This window comes from Odocoileus virginianus, chromosome 1 (assembly GCF_023699985.2).
Source record: "Odocoileus virginianus isolate 20LAN1187 ecotype Illinois chromosome 1, Ovbor_1.2, whole genome shotgun sequence".
Lineage (NCBI taxonomy): Eukaryota > Metazoa > Chordata > Mammalia > Artiodactyla > Cervidae > Odocoileus > Odocoileus virginianus.
The window spans coordinates 4,854,991-4,875,353 of record NC_069674.1 but is presented as its reverse complement, the minus strand read 5'-3'; the positions used below and the strand labels follow the sequence as shown (position 1 = coordinate 4,875,353).

Sequence of the window (20,363 nt, the reverse complement as noted above, 5' to 3'; positions counted from 1 at the left end):
AACTTTCTTCTCACCCGACTGGCTGTTATCGACTCTTCAAGGTGTAATTCATGCACTGCTTCCTCCACATTTCTGAGGACCCTTTGGGCCACAGTAAACCTTCTTCCAGATTTGACTGTCCCTCCTAGCATACATTTGGCACTTACATGCTCTCTGAATAACATGTCACATGAAAGATCTAAAAAGTTACAGAAGAGTATTTCTCAAACAGTTGCCACATTTGTGTATCATACATAGTTACTGCTACTACAAAATTAATAGCAGAAGCAAAGTCAAACAATTTTCCTGTCTTTTATACGAAGCTTTTTCTAGAGAAAGTGCAAAAAGAGCTGTGTCATTCTTCCTTCTCTTAACCTGTGTTCTTAAGTTCTTTAAATTCTGCAAGTGGAGAGACTGACACTGCCAATTACAAATTCAAGATTAATCTTTCTACTGAATATTCACACTAATCACAAGTATACATTTATATGCAGGCCATCACCAAAGAGAAGAAAAAAAAAAATCATCCCCATTTCACTCCACAACTTTTGAACTTACACTGCCAAGAAGTTCTGAAAATAAACACTGCAGCACAAACATGATACAGAAAATGTTAAAATAAAGGAGGAAGGGATTAATCTGCTTGTTGAAATTAAAAGACGGGCCAAAACTAATTTTTTTATAAAAGAGAGGGAGGGAGGATGGGAGGGACACACACACACACACACAGTTTGGAAAGTGTATTCTGTATCAACTAAAAATTATGTTCAGTCCTAATGTCTCATAGATTTAAAACTATGTCGAATCCTGTCAAGGGTTTCACACACCTCCTCACCAGGTGAGAGCATCTGAAGTTCTCTGTAACTAAAAGCTGATCATTTCCATTTTGGAAGGTCAATGAAGTTTCGTTGAAGCCCCTCAGTCATAACCACAAATGCCTCAAGTATACAAGGTTGGACAATCGCTCTCTGCCCAGAGGAAATCTGACTATGGCCTGGGGAATAAATATGCAGTTTTGCAAAAAGGTGAAGAAGAGGTTAGAGGAGTGTGTCTTGTCACCCTGCAAAGTGACCACAAATCTGGCATGGCAAAATTAACTGACAATAGGAAAATGTACTAAACCACTATTTGTAAAATGAGAAAGCAAATTGTTGTAATACTTTTAAACTTAGATGGAAATGCATGTTGACCAAGTTTACATATTAATAATCATATCAAATATAATTTGTATTTTAGACTAAAAATGCATTCTGAAAGACAAGAGAGTCCATGAGGAAGACCAAGAGCAGGGCAACAGCAAACTAACGAGCCCACCTCAGAGAGAAGACAGGCTACCATTCCAGGATCAGCTCTTCAGGTAAACTCAAACATCTCAGTGCCCATTAAGTGCTGGAGACCAGTAACTACTGAAAATTCCCATGTATCTAATTTCGTGAAAAGAAAGAAAAAGAACAACTATCATAAAAGTTACAAATTTGCATCATCTCAAAAAGAACAAACAATAGGGGTATCCCTCAACTATAAACTGCTATTTTATGAAACTGCATATATTATAATGTAATACAGTTTTCTTGTTTGTTTTTGTTCTGCTGATGTCAAGTTCACAGCCACGGAAATGAGAACTCTGAGGGGAAGAGGGAAATGTGCTTACAGACACAGGAGAGCAACAGTCCCCTGCAGCACTGCCATGTTTGCTGGAAGACAACACTGGTTGTGCCTCCCTTTTTTCTACAATAATGCTCAAGGTGACTTTCTAATAAGACTCACTGACCTCTGAAAAGAAACCTGGTTCAGGGTATAGGAAGTTTATTCAGAAAAGGTCAAGAATAGAACCTCAGAAATCCTATCCCCGCCACCTGCTGCTTCTGTGCCATCCCCACACCCACCCTCAAGCTGAACATCAACTTTACTGACTTGGTAAGAAACAGGGTGGAATGCTTCCTTGGCTTCCCAACTGAGTAATGTGAATATATATTCTCAGGAAGAAAAGAACAAACCAAAGGTTCAGCAAGAGTCTCCCTAACCTTAACAGAAAAATAACCCCAGGCACTGGTAGTGCCTGCCCAGCAGCAGGAGTCCCCGCACCTCTGATAACGACCAAGTGACAGACAAGCCCTTACTGCGCAAAAGAACTTCTAGACATGTGCAAACTTCACCGTCCCACTTAGTATTTCCCCATTTTCATACCCACTTTTCAAACTCTGCCTCTACAATTAATAGCTTCAGTTCAAATTTCTTGATTTTAGGTTGTAAACATATATATTTAGTTTATTTAGCTGCATCGGGACTTAGTTGCAGCGTGCAAACTCTTAGTTTCGGCATGTGGAATCTAGTTCCTTGGCCGGGGATTGAACCTGCCCTAGAAGCTTGGAGTCTTAGCCACTGGACCACTAGGGAAGTTCTGTATACATAATTTTAAAGTGACAATAGTTACTATAAAATCAGTAACTGCGTATGTTTTTCAAATGTGATTAAAACATAAAGATGATCTAACACTATAAGATGAGAAATGTTTACCTAATTATTAAAAAATTTAAACTCAAAAGAATGTGTATTTACTATCCATTGTTAGCTTTTTCTTTTAATCCAAAACAAATACACTAACCTACTTTTATAAAATACTACCATTCTTGAAAAATGAAAAAAAAAAAATACTACCATAAGGCCTCTTCTCTGGGGTAAAACAACCCACTTACGGATCATCTAAATAACACTTGACAATTTAAACATGTTTATCTCCATTGCATTCCACAGAAATACTAATCTTCATTTCTGAGGTAATTATTTGCAATGCCACATAATTTTAATATTTACAAACCTAATTTACATTTGTTACACATCAGTTTCACTTTCAGGGTCTGCCCTACCAAGCTAACTACATGGTCTTTTCTGCGTGTATCTTGGTACAACATGGATTTACACAATTGAAAACCCCTCTCCTTGCCTCCCATTTCAGATATTAGCTTCCATTTATGTGCTTCTAAAACGACTGGAGTTTATTTCCTTCTTCAAAAGACACACCTAATTTTAAAGAATTCACTATAAAGTTTGGAGTCATCCAAGTTACCACTAGACTTAAATTACCTGTAAGAACTACCATACCAGTTTTCAAGCCTAAAAAAGAAAACTCTCAAGACTTAGAACTGCTCTAAACATCTTCCAAAGTGTTGAAATTTTTATATTGATATACTACTGTCATTCTGTAGAAAAGTTTTAATCTCTCAAAGGACTACCCTTTTCTCCTTCATAATAATAAAAACTAAAATAATAAAGTGACAATACCCTAAACCAACCTTTCTTCCGGTGTCCTCGGGAGCTGCACTAATACAAACGAGATCATTGCAATTTCAGGGGAAGTGTACACGTACACATGAACACACACACTTGCATGTGTAGGGATGAGAACACCACCGATAGGTCTACTCTTTCTAGGGTAAAAATTTAAAAACAAGTCTAAAACATGTAATAATCCAAAATTAATGTTCACAAACCATGCAATAGTGAAAATGGGAAGTAATGAAGTTAAAACCCTACTGTGGCTTCCTATGTGTTGCTTTTATACCCAAAAAGTGGCAAAGAAGTTTAAAATTACTTAAACCTGCACCTTCCTTCTCCAGATTTGTTACTACAGGAATAACAATGGCATTTTTATCAGACACTACAATGCGAGTGATACAGTAACCCCTAACTCTGTATCACAAAGGAGCTAATGCAGTAGTGTACACATCCTGTACTCGTTTCCCTCGCGAGGTGTCACAGCTAGGTGAGAGCTGGCCATAAAATATGGAGGCAAGTCGAAGGCCCTGAATCGCTTTCACAGTAGGAGGAGAGCAAAGCAAGAAAGAGCACATATCCAGTCCAGGGCTTCATGGGGTTCCCACAAGCCTGTTCTCTGCCTGGGTTCACGCTCCTCTTTTCACTATCTATCACCAAACGTTAACAATGCTATTGCTAAATGAATGCACCCCATCCGAAGAAAAAAAAGCCAAACTAGAACAAAAACCCAGAGAATCCGTAAGTGAGCTGCTCTCCGCGGCGTCCGCTGCACCCTTGCACTAGCAGGAGACGACCATATAATGAAATGAGTAAGCACCCAGGCCATTCTACAACTCCGAGGGCGGCCACGGACCTGCTCGGCACCCTCGAGAGCCACGAGCGCTCGGCCACTCCCCGGTACGAAACGACTTTCTGAATTCCACGGGCAAAGTTGTCCGAGAACCATACTGCAAAAAGGCATTTCTAATCACCGAAAACCGGCGCTGCCCAGCCCCGAGGTGCCGGCGCCGAAGCACCCGAGAGCTGCTCCGGCCCCGCTCACAGCTCAGAGACGGCTCCTCGAGGCGAGTTCGGTCGCGGTTTCCACCCGTCCGGAGCTGCACCAACGTGCTCCCCGCGCTCGGCCGGCGGTTGGGAGCGACGTTTCCAAAAACTCGGCGCTCGCGGTCCCCGCGCGGCCACCACACGGAGTTTGAGTGGCTCGGGCCGGGCGGGGGAGGGGAGCGGCCGTGAGACTTCCCGACGCGCCGGCGAAGCCCTGGAGTCAGGGGCTGGCGGGGATGGGGAGGCGAGGAAAGTTAAAGCCGCGGCCGGCTGACAAAAGCAGCCCGGCTCCGGCCGCAGCCAGCCGCCCGCCGGCCGGCCCGGGGGACCACCTGGCCCCGGCGTTTTGACAGCTCGGCGAGCGCCCGGGGGTGCCGAACGCAAGGCCGGCCCCGCGACTCCCCAGCTGCGCCTCGGGCTGGGACAACCAACGAACCGGCGAGGCCCAGCGGCGGCTAACGAGATATTTCTCCAAACACAGAAGCCTCAGAAACCGCGGCGCCGGGGCCCAAACTAAAAAAAAAGTAAAGTGTGGCGGCGGCGCGGGCCGTCGGGGGCCCGGCCGCGGAGGGCGGTGCGGGGCGCCCGCGGGAGGCCGGGCGCCGGCGCGCGGGGCGGGCGCGCGGGGCGGGCAGGCGCCCCCGGGGCCCGGAGCCGCGCGGCCGGCGGGGCCCCACCCCCACCCCGCGGGGGCGGCCGGGGGCGCGCGGGGGCGGCGGGGCCCGGGGCGCGCCGGTGACAGCTCCGGGCCGGCCGCCGCCGCCGCCGCTGGCTCCCGGCCTGGCTCCCTCACACTCAACTTACTTCTTTCTGGCTCTCTGGAAAGGGGAAGCGCCATCTTTGCGAGGCCGGCCCCGAGGTCTTTTGTCTGCGGCTGCGGGGCTCGGGGCCGGGGCTCCGGGCTCCTCGGGGGGTGGTGGCGGCGGCTGCGGCTGCTCCGCGCTCTTGTCCTCCTCCGACGACATCCTAGTCACCAGGAAAGACACATGGATCCCGGTCCTCCTCCTGGGGGGCTCCTCCCGCCGCCGCCGCCGCCGCCGCTGCTGCTCGGGTTCCTCCTCCCCGGCTCAGCCTCTCGCATTTCCCGCAGCCCCGGGAGCAGCAGCAGCAGCAGCAGCAGGTACCGGGAGAGGCGGCAACATGGAGCGAGCAGGACACGCACTCACACACATACGCGCGGGCGCGCGCACCTCGGCGCGCAGGGGCCGGGCGGGGGGCGGCGGGCGGGGCGGCGCGAGGGAGGGGCCGGGCCGGGCCGGGCCGGGCCGGGGCGGGGAGCGCGGGCGGGGCCGGCGGGCGGGCGCCGGGCGGTGCGGGAGCGGGCGCGGGCGGCGCCGAGCGGGGCGGGGCTCCTGAGGGGGTGGGGGCGGGGGGCGGCCGGCCCCGGGGGTCTCCGCCCGCGCCCCTCCCCCAGGCCGCCCGCGGCGGGGAGGAGAAAGGGGCCGCGGCTCGGGGAGCGGCGGCCCCGCGGGCGGGCGGGGGTCGCGCTCCCCGCCGGCGGCCCCTCCCCTGCGCGAGCCGCGTCAGGCCGGGCGGCGGCGAAGTTTTGACAGCTGCTCCAGTTGTTGTTGTGGGTTCCGGGCTGCGCGAGAGCTCCGGCCCCTCAGCGCCCGCGCCCGCCCTCCGGGGCTGGGGAGGAGGAAGTTTTGCGGGTGTGCGTGTACCACACACACACGCACACACAGACACACACACTCGACCGGGGCCGTCGCGCGAGGGCCGCCGCCGGGTCTGCCCCGAGGGCCCCCGCACCTCAGCCCTCTCAAACTCGCCGCCGGTCTCGCCCACACACGGCCGCCGCGACGCCCCCGCCCCTCCCCCTCCCCCACCCCGCCGGCCCCCGCCGCCCCTCGCGCGCCGCCGCCGCTGCCACTCACGGGGGGGCTCGCTCCGCGCATGCGCCGCCCGCGGACGCGCCGCCGCCGCTGACCTCACCGCCCCTCCCCCGCCCCCTCTCCCTCCTCCTCTGACGCGGCTGCCCCGGCTGCGCCGCGGCTCCGGCTCCAGCCCCGGCCCCGGGAGAGCGCCAAGCTGCGGAGGAGAGAGTCCGGGATCGGGGTCCCGGGAAGCGCGCGGAGGCAGGGCGAGGACGGGGCCCGGGCCGCGTCCCCGCTCCGGAGGCGCTCGGGGCCCCCCCCACCCCCACAGCCGCGGACGGGAGGGCGGGTGGGTGCGAGCTGGTCGCGCCCCGGCGCGCGGCCGGCCCGGGCTCCCCCCTTGGCGCCCCCGCCCCCACCCCGCCCCACCCTCGGCGGGGCGCCGGGGGACCGGCTCGGAGGGACTGCGCCGGGCGCACGTTCAGCGTTCTTTCGTTTTTTTAATGCGCGTCTGTGGAGAAAAAGAAATGGAGTGCAACTTCGTTCTAATCCCATTCCAGGGGTACTTTCGTTATTGCCACGTCGTTTTCCAAATGATCCTGAAAGGGTTTATAAAGCTGTCAGACAAAAAGAATGATGGCATTCTGAGGAATAAAAAAGCTGAAAGACATAATAAACCAGTAAAAAAAAATAAATAACCGACAACTTGGTTTGAACGTTGGATGAGATGCGATGCAGGGACACAAAATCGAAGGAGTTGTAAGCTGCCTCTTAGAATACGGGAAAAGGGTGAAAGAAAAACGGGGCTAAGAGTCAGAAACCTGAAATAGACACTTAAGGAGAGTTACAGATGTGGAATCCTGGGCTTCTTATTCCAACAGGGATCAACCCTGGGACAATGTGCTCTTGTGAGCCTGCCTTCCCGTTCATTAGCGGAGTGGAAAGATCGTAGATTTCAATGGGGACAAAATAGTAAGAACTAGCAACCGTTTGCGAAAGCACAGGGTAAACTCTTAATTTTCCAGGCATACACTCTAGGCCAGACACCCAAGGCACTCTCAGGATTTTCATCAGTTTTCACAACACAGTTCTAGTATAAGGTAAGAATAATACGCCGTTTTTCCTGCTTTGTAGTTTGCCTTCACTTCCTCCCCAGTAGCCAAAATATAAACTTTCAATTGCATTTTCTTATTTGGGCAAATACAGTTTGATTTCCAGAGCCTCTTCTGACTAAATCATCGTTTTTTGAAATGAGGATTACAGTAAGAATTTGAATTCCTTCAGAGTTTGGTTCCTGCTGGCTTTTCCACGTTTAATAAATCTACAATTTGAGACTGAGGAGACGCTGGCTTGGTAAATACAAACTTTAAGTGTCTGACTTTGTACACAGAAATACAACATGTACATGACTAATGATAAACGTAAGAAGTGATATATTTAATGCTTATTATTACTCATGCGTTTTCATTGTACATTACAAACATACTTTCAAAAATTGGATTATCGATCCAAATGTTTATCTTCGTTAAGTACTGCATTGAGAAGAATCATTTCCAACTGTGTGTTTCATATGCACAAAATTCTACATCAGGGCAATTTACTTCAGTATACTTGTCAGCTCTTTGGAGAAATTAAGGGTCAGAAATGTGCAAATTGCAAGTCACTCCTGCTGGAGACAAGTTTTAAAAGGAAACACCTAGGGATTGGGAAGAGAAAAGTGGGTAGGATAAATGGAAGGGTAGAAACAGGCTGTGCTTCTAGAAAGACAGAAGATGATGAAGGTAAACTTTGGCTGCTGTGAGCAGACAGGTGACTGGGAGCTGTTCTAACAGGGCTGATGGGAGGCTCATCAGCCTGAACTTATTGAGGGCAGAGCAGGCAAAACATAACCTGGGATGCAGAGGAAGTGTTCAAGGAATACTTATTCACATAAATAAAGGTCTTTCAAAGGTTTTTCCGTCTCTGTCATCCAAATTACACAGCTTTGAGACCACAATGGCAAAGATCCAGGAGGCAGGCAGCTGAGGTAGGTTCCTCAAAAATTATAAAATCAGAAAGTCAATGAGCATCTGGAAAGACCAAATGCCAAAAAAAAAAAAAAAATGCCTTCTAATAAGTACACATGTTAAATAGGCACCTTAAAAATACAGTAGGTATGCAACAGTATTAACAGCAATTAACTCTAAAGGGCTGGACTTACACTTCTTACATTTTTTCTATATCAGTCTTCCAGAGCAGATGTAGTCTAATCACAAATATATATTAGATGTTCAAAATGTGGATGAGGAATGAGGGTTATTATCTGCAAAAAAGATAAAGCAACATCTCATGAAACTTCAATAAGCAAAGGAGATTCTCAAAGAGTCTAACATACAAATGACGGAGTAAAAATTCATGATACAGTAGACTTTCTTACTAATTGAAGGTCTATAAAATGTCACTGATATGTCTTTCTTTAGAGAGCAGTCTTTTATCACTTTGTTTCAGTGAACATAAAAGTATTTATGAGGCTTTCCCATAGGTTCACTACTAAATGGTATCCCTCTTTGTATTCCCATAGTCTTAAATTCCTCAGCGTTTTAGGAACGAAACTTTTATGATTGTGTAAAAAGACCACTAAAATGTAAATTCTAGATCTTATAAAATTTCTGTTCATATTTTTACTATTAAAGTTGCACTTCAAAAAGTTTCAGTAAGTGCTGTCTTTTTTGGTCCTTTATTTTTCAGTGGGGGAAAAAATGTTTTTAAAAGAATTTCAGCCACTTAAAATGAGTTCATATTTAGTCCACAGTGCATTTTTAAATTTAAAAATTCATACTGTATTACATAAGTTATCTCAATAACATACCTGTGTACATGTACCTGTGTGGTGGAAAAATTAAGGGGAGAAACTGAGAAGGAAATAAACAGAATAATCACCTTCAGAAATAACTGTGTATCAGAGTTTGAGATGGTCGAGAGCTCATTTTACAGAGATATGCATCTGGCCCTCTAGGGTTCTATAATTCAAACCTAGCACTACTGAACAAGACAACCACAAAAAGGGTGTCAGGCAACTGAAAAATAAACATGGGAAAACACACAAATAGATTAAATATTTACATCTAATGTGTACAAGACCATAGTTTTAAAAGAAATGCATCTGGGGATGTGGGGAAGGGCAGGGGTGGGAGAAGGCAGCAGACAGGCCCGCCCAGTACACATACACTGTCTTAGGTTCCTTGCTGCAGCAATACCCATGACTACTGTTATTAGCTTCCTATGGCTACTGCAAAAAGTGACCCCAAATAGGCAGCTTAGAACAACAGAAATGTTTTCTCTCACAGTCCCAGTGGCTAGAAGTCCAAAACCAAGGTGTCAGCAGGGCTGGTTCCTCGTGGTGGGCTCTGGGAAGTGTTGGTTCCACGTCCCTCAGTGTCAGGGGGGACGTGGACGTGACAAGCAGTCCTTGGCGTCCCTCAGCTTGCAGATGCACCTCTCCTACCTGCCTCCATCATCATGTGGCACTTCCCTGAGTGTCTCTGTGTCATCCCGCGTGGTGCTCTCCTGTGTGTGTGTCTTCTCGAAAGGAATATTTGATTAATGGTCTACCCTCCACCAGTATGACCTCATCTTAATTAATAATTACATCCACAACAATCCTACTTCCAAATAAGGTCATATCCTGAGGTTCTGGGAGAGAATGTGAATGCGGGAGGGCAGGGGAGGGATGGGAATATTCAACCCAATATAACCACCAAACAGCCTATATTGATGCCTACCCATCTTAGCAGATCACAGTGTATGTTGTTAGAAATTTTTATATGAGTTAACTGCATGCAAGCTCTTCTTGATGCACACAAAAGTTATTTACATTATTTTACATGGAATCAACTTATGCAAATAAAATCAAGGTGAATTTAACAACAATGGTGTCCCCATAAGCTAAGTCACTTCAGTCATGTGTGACTCTGTGCGACCCCACAGACAGCAGCCCACCAGGCTCTGCCGTCCCTGGGACTCTCCAGGGAAGAACACTGGAGTGGGTTGCCATTTCCTTCTCCAGTGCATCAAAGTGAAAAGAGAAAGTGAAGTCGCTCAGTCATGTCCGACTCTTTGCGACCCCATGGACTGCAGCCTACCAGGCTCCTCCTTCCATGGGATTTTCCAGGCAAGAGTACTGGAGTGGGGTGCCATTGCCTTCTCCGTGGTGTCCACACAGTAACAAGTAAAGTTGAGATTCAGTAGTTCCGTGGTTAGTTTGATCTGTGTAGAGGTACATCAGAAAATTTCAGTTCAGAGCTTCCTTGGTGGCTCAGTGGCTAAGAATCCGCCTGCTGACACAGGAGACACGGGTTCCATCCCTGGTCTGGGAAGATCATACATGCGGTACAACAGCTAAGCCCATGCAACGCAGCTACTGAGCTCTCATGCTACAACTACTTAAGTCCATGTGCCCCAGAGCCTATGCTCCGCAACCAGAGAGGCCACCCCAAGGAGGAGCCCAGGCACCGCAAGAAGAGTAGCCCTCCATCACCCCAACTAGCGAAAAGCTGGGGCAGCAACAAAGACCCAGCAAAACCAAAAATGAATACGGACATGGAACTTACAGTCCCGGGCATCAGCCTTCAGGCTGAGTTCTAAATTCCTCCGCATGGCTCCCTAGGTCCTGGAGAGTCCCTGCCACCCTCCAAAGTGCTCCTCTTCCTTTGGCCCGCACCCTGAACTCCAGTCTTCAGGGCTATTTTTGGTGGGCTCCAAACCTCCCCAGGCGGTCCCAGCCCCCCCCACCCCGCCAGCCCTTGGCCAACTCCCACTTCCTTTTTTTTCCCCTTCAACTTTCTGTTGTTTTAGTCGCTACAACGTGTCTGACTCTTTTGCAACCCTGTGGACTGTAGCCCACCTGCCAGGCTCCTCTGTCCCTAGGATTTCCTAGACAGGAATAGCAGAGCAGGTTGCCATTTCCTCCTCCAGGGGATCTTCCTGACCCAAGGATCAAACCCACGGCTCCTGCACTGGCAGGCAGATTCTTTATCGCTCAGCCACCTGGGAAGCCCTTCAGATCTCTTTAGACTTCACCTCAGTCAGGGGGAGAACTGACCACCGTTCTCCCCATGATGAAGGCTGCAGTCCCCCTCAATGCTTCTACAGTACCCATCCTCTCCCCTTGACGGCTGTCCTGGCCGGTAATGAATGGCCCCCTTAGCTGTCTGCATCCCAACCTAAGTCCACAGGAGACCACCCCTCGTGTCTGCCTTATTCACCTTCCATGCCTATGACTCAGCAGAGGCCCAAGAGAGTTGCTGAATAAGTAAAATAAGCGGGGAAATGTTACGTTTAAGAAATACAGCTAAGATGATCCCTTATAGGAGTATTTAAGTTAAAAAAAAACTGTATTTATATCGAGGTATACAAGTATACACCCATACTTTGCTACATTTTTTTGGTCTTTACATTTTACTTTTCTATAATGAAACAAGCAAGTCCTCTTTGCCCCCTATAACCAGCATTCGTTATGTGACACTCTTCTCAGCGTTACTGGCTTTCAGAAATGGGGCATGGAGGATCATGCCTTTTCTAATGGAGTCTCTAAAATTTAAAAAGGTAAAATAGTTGCCCACAGTCTTCTGGCAACATAGTATATCCTTAGAAATACTTCTCATCCAAGATAACATCAAGGGGGAAATTATTGAAGTCAAGCTTATACAATATGTATCATGTAACCCACTTATGTAAAAGTGTAAATCCACAACAATCAATATATACATATGTACATAAAGTAATAATGTTCATCAAAATATAAACAAAGACTGTCTCTGGGCTGGGATTCCAAATAAGGTTTAGGTTATTTTTCCTTTTAAATTGTGTGATGAATGGCTATCATTTTTACAAAAGGAATCAAGTTATTTTTCAGAGAAAAAGTTTTTCTCCAAATTTATCTCTTTTTTTTAGCCTTGATTGTATTTAACACTCATGTGACATCCTTTTCCTTTTCTTTATTACTATCCGCTTGTCTGTAGAAATATTAAACCAACACTCAGCAAACTATCACCAATCCTGGCTGGTATAATCAGTTTCAGAGTCCTATTTTTTAGAACTTTTCCTTTTTTTTCATCTGCCATTAAATGAAGTAAAAACGGTTTTTCCAAATGAAAAATGGTTTTCCTCTCTTTCCCTAATCTTTTTTTTAATCTTATATCAGAGTATAGCTGATATTGTGATAGTTTCAGGCGGACAGCCAAGGGACTCAGCCAGAAATACCCATTCTCCCCCAAACTCCCCTCCCATCCAGGCTGCCACAGAACACTGCGCCGAGTTCCCTGTGCTGTAGAGTAGGACCTTGCAGGTGATCCATTTTAAATAAAGCAGTGTGTGCGTGTCAACTCCTTAACGATCCCTTCCCTTCGTCCTTCCTGGCTGGTAACCATGAATTCCTTCTCTACGTCTGTGACTCTGTTTCTGCTTTGTGAATATTCATTTGTGTCATTTCTCTTTAGGGTCCCCAGATGTCACATGTCTTTCCCTCATCTTAACAGCCAGTTCATCAGTGCCAGCTAGCACCCCAACACCTAAGGAAGTTGTACTCACTTGGTACCAATCCCTTTCCTGCACTGGTCTCATGTGCCTGCCATCTTTGTGTCCCCAGTACACTGAACTATGAGCTGGATGCTCATGAATATTTGTTATGCAGACTTAAAAAGAAGCAACCATTACTCCAGGAGGTGCCACCTGCAGAAAGGAAGGAGCAGAAGAGAGGGAGGTCGGAAGAAAGGAGCTCAGATTGTAAGGGCAGAGGGTGGGTGGGACACTCACTCTGGTTTGCCGCCCTCCTCCTCACTCTCACTCCTCTGCGTCCGTGTCTACTACCGTCTGCAGCCTGTCGGCCTCTTGCCCTCCCTTGTCTCGACCGGCCTTTGCCAGGTCAGTTACTGTCATCGGGAAGAGCTGTCCTACGCTGGGCAGGCTCTCACTCCTGCAGCTTGAAAGACAAACAGGCCAGCAGACACTTAAGGAACCTGATGAGGATAAGGTAGCCAAAGAGGCCGGGGCACACAAGTAACTGAGGTGGCTAGGGTTACAGAGGACTGCACAAGAAGTAAACAAAACTGTTTCCTTCTCAAAACAAACAAACAAACCCCCAACCAACCAACCAAACAGGAGCCACAGCATCACCCAGAATCTGAAGAAACCGGGTGTTTTCCTTTGGTTTTCTCTTCTCTGTCCTCATCTGTTGTCTCCAAAGTTTAAAAGAAACTCCGGGGCCGCGGGCACCGGTGTCCTTTCTCTGCTGGACAACAGGCCTGACGGCCGCCTGCCCCAGAGCCTCCCAACTCATGCTCCGTCCTTCTGTGACCTCATTCCCTGCCTGGTTCCAAGTGCCACTTTGTGACTTAATCGAGATAAGATCTGTTTCGGCACACTAGCCCGGGAGGCCCCGAGGGCTCGTCCCTTTGCAGATAACTCGGGGGGGTGGGGGTGGTTTTAGGGCTGAGGTCTCAGCAGATCACCCTTGTGCCTGCTTCTCTAGAGACTGCTTTTCCCACTGACCCCTCGAGAGGCTTCAAAGATCGTCTCCCTGGGCGCCTCGCGGCTGTTCTAGCGCGTGTGTGCGGCCCACTGGGCCGCCGCGCGTGCCATGGACCGCAGAGCGCCTCCAGCTGCGCCGGAGCTGCCCGAGCGGCTGCCGGCCGAGAAGAAGCACCTGCTGAGCAGCCTGGCAGCGGCGCACACCTTGGCCCGAGTCCTGAGGCCCTGCTACGGGCCCCAGGGGCGGCAGAAGCTCCTGGTCACCGCCAAAGGCGACACTGTGCTCACGGGGCACGCCGCGGCCATCCTGCGGGCGCTGGAGCTGGAGCACCCGGCCGCCCGGCTGCTACGGGAGGCGGCGCAGGGCCAGGCGGAGCAGAGCGGCGACGGCGCGGCCTTCGTGGTCCTCCTGGCCCAGGCGCAGCTGGCGCAGGCCGAGCGCCTGCTGCGGGCCGGCCTGCCGCGCGCCCAGCTCCGCGAGGCCTACGCAGCGGTGGCCGCGGAGACGCTGGCCCTGCTGCCGTCGCTAGCCGTCCGCGCGCTGGGGCCTCTGGAGGACCCGGTCTGGGCCCTGCGCTCGGTCATGAACACGCACGCGCTCTGGCACACCGACCACCTGGCCGGGCTGGTGGCGCATGCGTGCTGGGCCACGCGGGAGCTGGACGGCGGCTTCCGGCCGGAGCGCGTGGGCGTGTGCGCGCTGCCAGGTGCGCGGCAGGAGGACTCGTGCCTGCTGCCTGGCCTGGCCCTGCCGGGCAAGCCCTGCGGCCAGGTGACCATGGTGCTGAGCGGCGCCCGCGTGGCCCTTTTGGCCTGCGACTTCGGGCCCGCCCGCTCCCTTGCGCCGGCCACCGCCCGGCTCTCCAGCCCCGATGACCTGATCCGGTTCCGGAAAGGCAGCGAGAGTCTGATAGAAAAGCAGGTGGCCCAGCTGGCCGCTGTGGCTAACGTGGTGGTGGTCTCGGGGGACATCGACGAGAAGACCCTCACGCACGCGGACAAGTACGGCCTCATGGTGATCCAGGTCGCGTCCCGGCGGGAGATGGTTTATCTGAGCGAGGTGCTGCGCACCCCTCTGACGCCTTACCTCCTTCCTCCGCTGGAACCAGGGAAGTGTCAGAGGGTGTATGGGCAGGAGCTGGGAGAAGCTTTGGCCGTGGTGTTTGAGTGGGAGAGTCCAGGCACCCCTGCCCTCACCTTGGTCCTCAGGGGGGCCACCGCCCATGGGCTGCGGGAGGCCGAGCAGGCCGTCTATGGCGGCATTGACGCCTACTTCCAGCTGTGCCAGGACCCCAGACTGCTCCCCGGAGCTGGGGCCACAGAGATGGCCCTGGCGAAGATGCTCTCGGAGAAAGGAACCAAACTGGAAGGGCCTAACGGCCCCACCTTCCTGGCGTTCGCCCAGGCCCTGCAGTCTCTTCCCGAAACCTTGGCAGAGAACGCGGGCTTAGCCGTCCCCGACGTGATGGCAGAAATGAACGGAGCTCACCAGGCTGGAAACTTCCTCATAGGAGTAGGGGTCGAGGGGATAATAAACGTGGCCCAGGAAGAAGTGTGGGACACCCTCATAGCCAAAGCCCAAGGACTTCGAGCTGTGGCTGACGTGGTTCAGCAGCTTCTGATGGTTGATGATGTTGTCGTGGCCAAGAAAAGTCCCGAATCTCCGCAGGACACGAATCCTGAACCCAAGAAGAGGCGCGCCCGTCCCCTGTGAAAAAAAGGAAGCCCTTGGAACAAATAAGTGGCAACATCCTCAATAAAGTGGGGTCGCTAAGAAGGGCACTGCCACCCCCAAAAATGAATGCTTGCCTTGTGTTGCCTCCAAGTTTGGTGCTGAGTCCATTTCTTTAGTTAAAAACAACATATAAAGAACCATAAGCAGAGTCCTTCTCCTTGATTTACTTTCTTTCAGATTCTTGGCTTTTTTCATTTCCTGTTTCTCTCCATCAGGTTCTGTTCCTTCCCTCCAAGAAAAGCAAGATTCAATCCCATTAAAGATTTTTAAATTGAGTAACTGGATTTGGGGAATGTAAAAAAAAAAAAAAAAAGTGCAGGTATCTCGACTATTTTGAGTATTCCTGCATGAATTCTAACATATGTGAATTTCTATCCAGATGTCACTTGAACAATCTGAACATCAGTTTCAGCTTAAAGGAGTGGCCTTTTTCTGTTTGTTATGATTTCTGTTGTGATCACAATTTCTGTTGTGATTACTCGGAAAAGGGGAAGAAGAGTAAGACAAATCAATATAAAAGAAGAAAATGAGGTGGGAGGCAGTATACATCCTTGGCATGTATAACATAAGAACACGCTCCTTAGAACCACACACAGCTCTGGGGTAGGAGAGGAGCAGGGGGGAGCACCTGGCACCAGGGTGTTCTGGCCAGGCTGTGATCATGACAAGGTGCGGTGCTGTGCTGTGCTGAGTCGCTCAGTTGTGTCCAACTCTGCATCCCCATGTACTCTAGCCCACCAGGCTCCTCTGTCCATGGGGTTCTCCAGGGAAGAAGACGAGTGGGTTGTCATGCCCTCTCCAGGGGATCTTCCCGACCCAGGGACTGTCTGAGGCACCAGGGAAGCCCGTGACCCGGTATCTCTGGGCAAGAAAGAGGGGTTTGAGTAGAGCCAGAGCATGTTACCCAAAGCCTTTCCCACTTAGCCATCTGCGTTTCTCTGCCTCTGGAAAGAGAGCAGCATGTCGGGGTAGAAGTGAGGTGAAGGGAGGCTGCAGTCTCTTAGAATCAAAACAAAAAGGCTTAAGCATTTGGAGAGAGAACCAAACTCAAGAAACAGCTGTCTTACAGAAGGCAAAGATTCTCTGAAACCCGGAAGTGAAATACTGAGAATCTGTTAGTGAACAATGGATGGTGGATGAAAAGGCACAGAACTAGACTCGCTGTTACAAACTTCAGATCTATACAACGTCCTCTGTGGGTGGGTGGGTCCTTGTTTTGTCTTCAATATTAAATCTTAGCAAATATAACTAAATGCTGTCATGTTTCTCCCCTGCCCTCAGGTTCCATATTGTTCTCATAGAGTCTCAAATTCCATAATCATAGTGATTATGACAGAGATAGTTAACTTTGTAAACCAGTTCAAAAGTACTTTGTACTCATTTTATTTAATCATCAAAACAAACCTAGGAGAAAGAAGCTTGTTATCGCTCAGCTGCCGGAGACACAACTGAGCTTCAGAGAAATTAAGTGATTGGGCAAAGTTACACAATAAATTGAAGTGGAAAACCCATTCTCTTATTCATTATTTTATTGCCCCAATCAAATTCCTCTGTTGTGTTGTTTTCATAGACATAACCCCTATGATTATGTAGAAAGTATGTCTTAAAATGGCCCGTGGGAAATGTACAATTAGTGTTTTCTAAATTAGGCAAAAAGCCATATTCATTTTGCAAAATAAAATAAAGATGGCTCTTGCTCACAGAGAACGTTTTAGTTATAGATCCAAGACATATGTAAGTCAAATAATGTAACTTAGTATCTTTTAAATGCGCTAACTTTGATACACAAGTGATTTTTTCGATAACTTACTTGGGGAGAAATCGTACTGTAACATGACTATCTCCTTTCCCCTAGACAGACAGATACACACACACACAGATACACACAATTATATATATATATTTCTCTATGTATATATAGAAACAGAAGTAGCCTCACAGACACAGAGACCAGACTTGTGGTTGCCAAGTGGGGTGGGGTGGTGGGGTGGGAGAAGGATAGACTGGGAGTTTGGGATTAGCAGATGCAAACTATTATATACAGAATGGTAAACAACAAGGCCCTACTGTATAGCCCAGGAAACCATATTCAATATCCTGTGATAAACCATTCTGAAAAACAATATACATATGTATAACTGAATCACTTTGCTATACAGCAGAAATTAACACAATACTGTAAATCAACTACAATTAAAAAAAATTGAAGACTGATCAAGAAAAACCGTGAAGGGACTAAATTTATCTGGAATTAACTAATTGAAATATTCTACCATCAGGGAGAAAGGGAACTGGAAAAAGAAATTTTAAGATCATTTAATTATAGAAACCTTTTCAACACATTGAGTTTGGGGCTTGGAAATCCAAACTTCCTACACATGGAAAGACCGAATGAGAACTCAGACACTCTAGCACTGAGTTTGCCTTTGGTTACTATGAAGCTAAGTAAGAGAGACTACAGTGGCAGTCTTTCTGTATCAAAGCACAGACTTGAGATGCCATTTTATTCATCACACAGGTGAAAAACAAAATCATGGCTATCTCCATAAGTTTTCTTCTAACTCGATGAATGCATCAGAAAGGAGAGGTGGATTCCAGCAAGCGCCTCTCTGAACTTCACTGAACGTGCAACAGAAAACGTTTTCATATCTAGATCATTACACATTTTAAAAACATCTTTACCCCTGTGTATTGTCTCCGGTGCTTGCAGAGCCCCCCACTGTGGCTGCGTGCCTGAGCGTGCTCTCCAGGGAAGCACCCCAAGCTCTGGCCGAGCACCCCCGCCCCCACCCCTAGCAGCCAGGAGAGGTCTTGCCTGTGTAGATGCCAAATACTACGCGCTTCACATTTCATTCCTACATTCACTTTGATTGAAAACCTCCTTCTCCCTCAATTTTATTAATGCAATTTGTTTACAGAAGGTGTAATAATCCATTGCAATATTGTCTCGTGTGAAAAACAGTTTACAAAAAGACCTGAATGTTTTTTCTACATTAGATTTTAACCTGAGAAAAATCTGCACTTCCTATAATTTCTGAAACTTAAATAGAAAACATTTCAAAATATACCCAGATGTTACTGAAATTTAGTCTCGCTTGAGATATAATTGACATATTAGTTTTAGCTATATGACAGAATGATTTGACACAGGTATATATTGTGAAACAATCCAACGATTAGCTAACATGTAACATCACCTAGTTACATGTGGTTTTTTTTTTTTAAGAAAAATGTGTTTATTTATTTGGCTGCATCGGGACTTAGTTGCAGCCCATGGGATTTTTGCTACACAGGTTTAGTTGCCCTGCAGTATGTGGGACCTTAGTTCGCCAACCAGGGATTGAACCCAAGGCCCCTGTATTGGCAGGCATCTTCTTTTCTGTTGTTGTTGTCATATAAATTAACCCATTTATTACAGGCTAGCAACATGATCGGGAGAAGGCAATGGCTTCTCTTGCCTGGAGAATCCCAGGGACGGGGGAGCCTGGTGGGCTGGTGGGTCGGCCATGACTGAAGTGACTTAGCAGTAACAGCAGCAACTTGATCAAACGGTGACGCTCCTACCGGCCCTTCAGTTCCTCCTGTCTTCTGACGGCTGACTCTCCTGTGGTAGCCGAGGTGGTGCTGTGGGTCCAGGCACCACCAGCTACTGCTCTCATGCGGGAATCACAGAGCCAAATGACCCCAGCGCGTCTCGTCATCTTGGTTTTCCCACAGAAGGAGCAGGTGTAGTTGGCATGCTGGCTGAGTTCAATTTTCCTCCCCATTTTCCTGAGGGAGGCACCGGGACGGGTCCCATATTTACCCATGATTCTGACCTTCATTGGTGCGTTTCACCATGTTGCAGCAAACTCGATCCAAGCCCAAGAGCTGTATTAACCAGCATATTAACCAGCGGACCACCAGGGAAGTCCCCGATCTGTGTGTGTGTGTGTGTGTGTGTGTGTGTGAGATAAGAACACTTACAATCTATTCTCTTGGTAAATTTCAAATATACAATATTAACTAGAGTCACCATGTTATTACACCCCAGGACTCACGTGTCTGATAACTGAAAGTCTGTACTTTTGACCTCTTTCACCCATTTTGCCCACTCTCCACATGTACCCCCAATGTCTCCGCATTTGGCAATCGATCAATAATTTGTTCTCGGTATTTGAGTTAGTTTTCGTTTCTTTGCTGTTGTTGTTCTTCATATAAGTGGGTCATATGGTATTTGTCCTTCTCTGACTTATATCACTCAGTATAATGCCCTCGGTCCATCCGCGTTGTTACAAATGGTAGAATTTCCTTCCATTTTATGGATGATTAATAGTCCACCGTGTATCTATACCACTTCTTCTTTATCCATCCATCTACTGTTGGACTCTTTGGCTGTTTCCACGGTTTGGCTATTGGAAATAATGCCGCAATGATCATATGGGTACAGATATGTTTTCGAGATAGTGATTAAAACTGTTCTTCCCCAATAAATGCCCAGAAGTAGAACTGCTGGATCATGCAGCAGTTCTATTTTTAAGTTTTTGAGAAATCTCCATACTATTATCCATAGTGGCTGCACAAATTTACATCCTACCAGAGGTGCATAAGTCACTTTTCTCCTCATCCTCACCAACACTTACCATTGTCTTCTGTTTCTTTTACTATCTATTTATTTGCTGCATGGGGTCTTAGCTGTGGCTCACAGGACCTTTGATCTTCATTGTGACATGCTGGATCTTTAGTTGCTGCATGTGAACTCTTAGTTGCAACATGTGGGATCTAATTCCCAGAACAGGAATCGAGCCTGGGCCCTCTGAACTGAAAGCAAGCAGTCTTAGCCCCTGGACCACCAGGGAAGTCCCTGTCTCTGATAATAGACAGGTGGGAGGTGATAGCCCATTATGATTTTCTCTTTTAAATTTTTATTGGAATATAGTTGATTTACAATGTTGTGTTAGTTTTAGGTGTACAGCAAAGTGTATCAGTTATATATATACATTTATCAATTTTAACATTATTTTCCC

General features: G+C 48.3%; 3 protein-coding genes and 1 long non-coding RNA gene across 28 annotated transcripts in view; 1 reads left to right on the top strand and 3 right to left on the bottom strand.

Moving 5' to 3' along the window:
• KMT2C (lysine methyltransferase 2C) overlaps positions 1 to 5,490 on the bottom strand; it is a 260,160-nt gene extending 254,670 nt beyond the window's left edge. For 19 of the 21 annotated variants that reach the window (XM_070451133.1, XM_070451344.1, XM_070451303.1 and 16 more), the window contains exon 1: positions 5,104 to 5,487. In XM_070451133.1, the coding sequence (XP_070307234.1) occupies positions 5,104 to 5,264 (161 nt within the window). In that variant the 5' untranslated portion in view covers positions 5,265 to 5,487. Of the gene's footprint in view, positions 1 to 5,103 lie in introns of all 21 variants that reach the window. The other 2 variants (XR_011482353.1, XM_070451895.1) reach the window with 1 other exon arrangement.
• Positions 5,491 to 6,596: 1,106 nt separating this feature from the next.
• On the bottom strand, positions 6,597 to 13,701 carry LOC139029879 (uncharacterized). 5 transcript variants are annotated; one of them, XR_011482180.1, is made up of 5 exons: positions 13,269 to 13,701; positions 12,684 to 13,074; positions 9,036 to 9,172; positions 8,317 to 8,418; positions 6,597 to 7,812 (listed from the first exon to the last, which is right to left on the bottom strand). It is a non-coding gene; the product is annotated as an uncharacterized lncRNA (long non-coding RNA). The 5 variants fall into 5 exon arrangements; XR_011482174.1 differs by having other exon boundaries at positions 6,597 to 6,715; positions 12,684 to 13,696; XR_011482161.1 differs by having other exon boundaries at positions 8,326 to 8,418; positions 12,684 to 13,693.
• Positions 13,702 to 13,731: 30 nt separating this feature from the next.
• CCT8L2 (chaperonin containing TCP1 subunit 8 like 2) lies at positions 13,732 to 15,447 on the top strand. The gene has a single exon (XM_020909951.2). The coding sequence runs from the start codon at positions 13,732 to 13,734 to the stop codon at positions 15,334 to 15,336; it is 1,605 nt and encodes a 534-aa protein (XP_020765610.2). The 3' UTR covers positions 15,337 to 15,447.
• A 3,470-nt stretch (positions 15,448 to 18,917) lies between these two features.
• On the bottom strand, positions 18,918 to 19,181 carry LOC139039460 (large ribosomal subunit protein eL43-like). Its single transcript, XM_070480392.1, has one exon. It carries the CDS (start codon positions 19,179 to 19,181, stop codon positions 18,918 to 18,920), a length of 264 nt encoding a protein of 87 aa, XP_070336493.1.
• Positions 19,182 to 20,363: the final 1,182 nt, after the last annotated feature.

Excerpts from the sequence above, each read along its gene's own strand:
- CCT8L2 (XM_020909951.2), top strand. The coding sequence starts at position 13,732 with ATGGACCGCAGAGCGCCTCCAGCTGCGCCGGAGCTGCCCGAGCGGCTG.
- LOC139039460 (XM_070480392.1), bottom strand. The coding sequence starts at position 19,181 with ATGAAGGTCAGAATCATGGGTAAATATGGGACCCGTCCCGGTGCCTCC.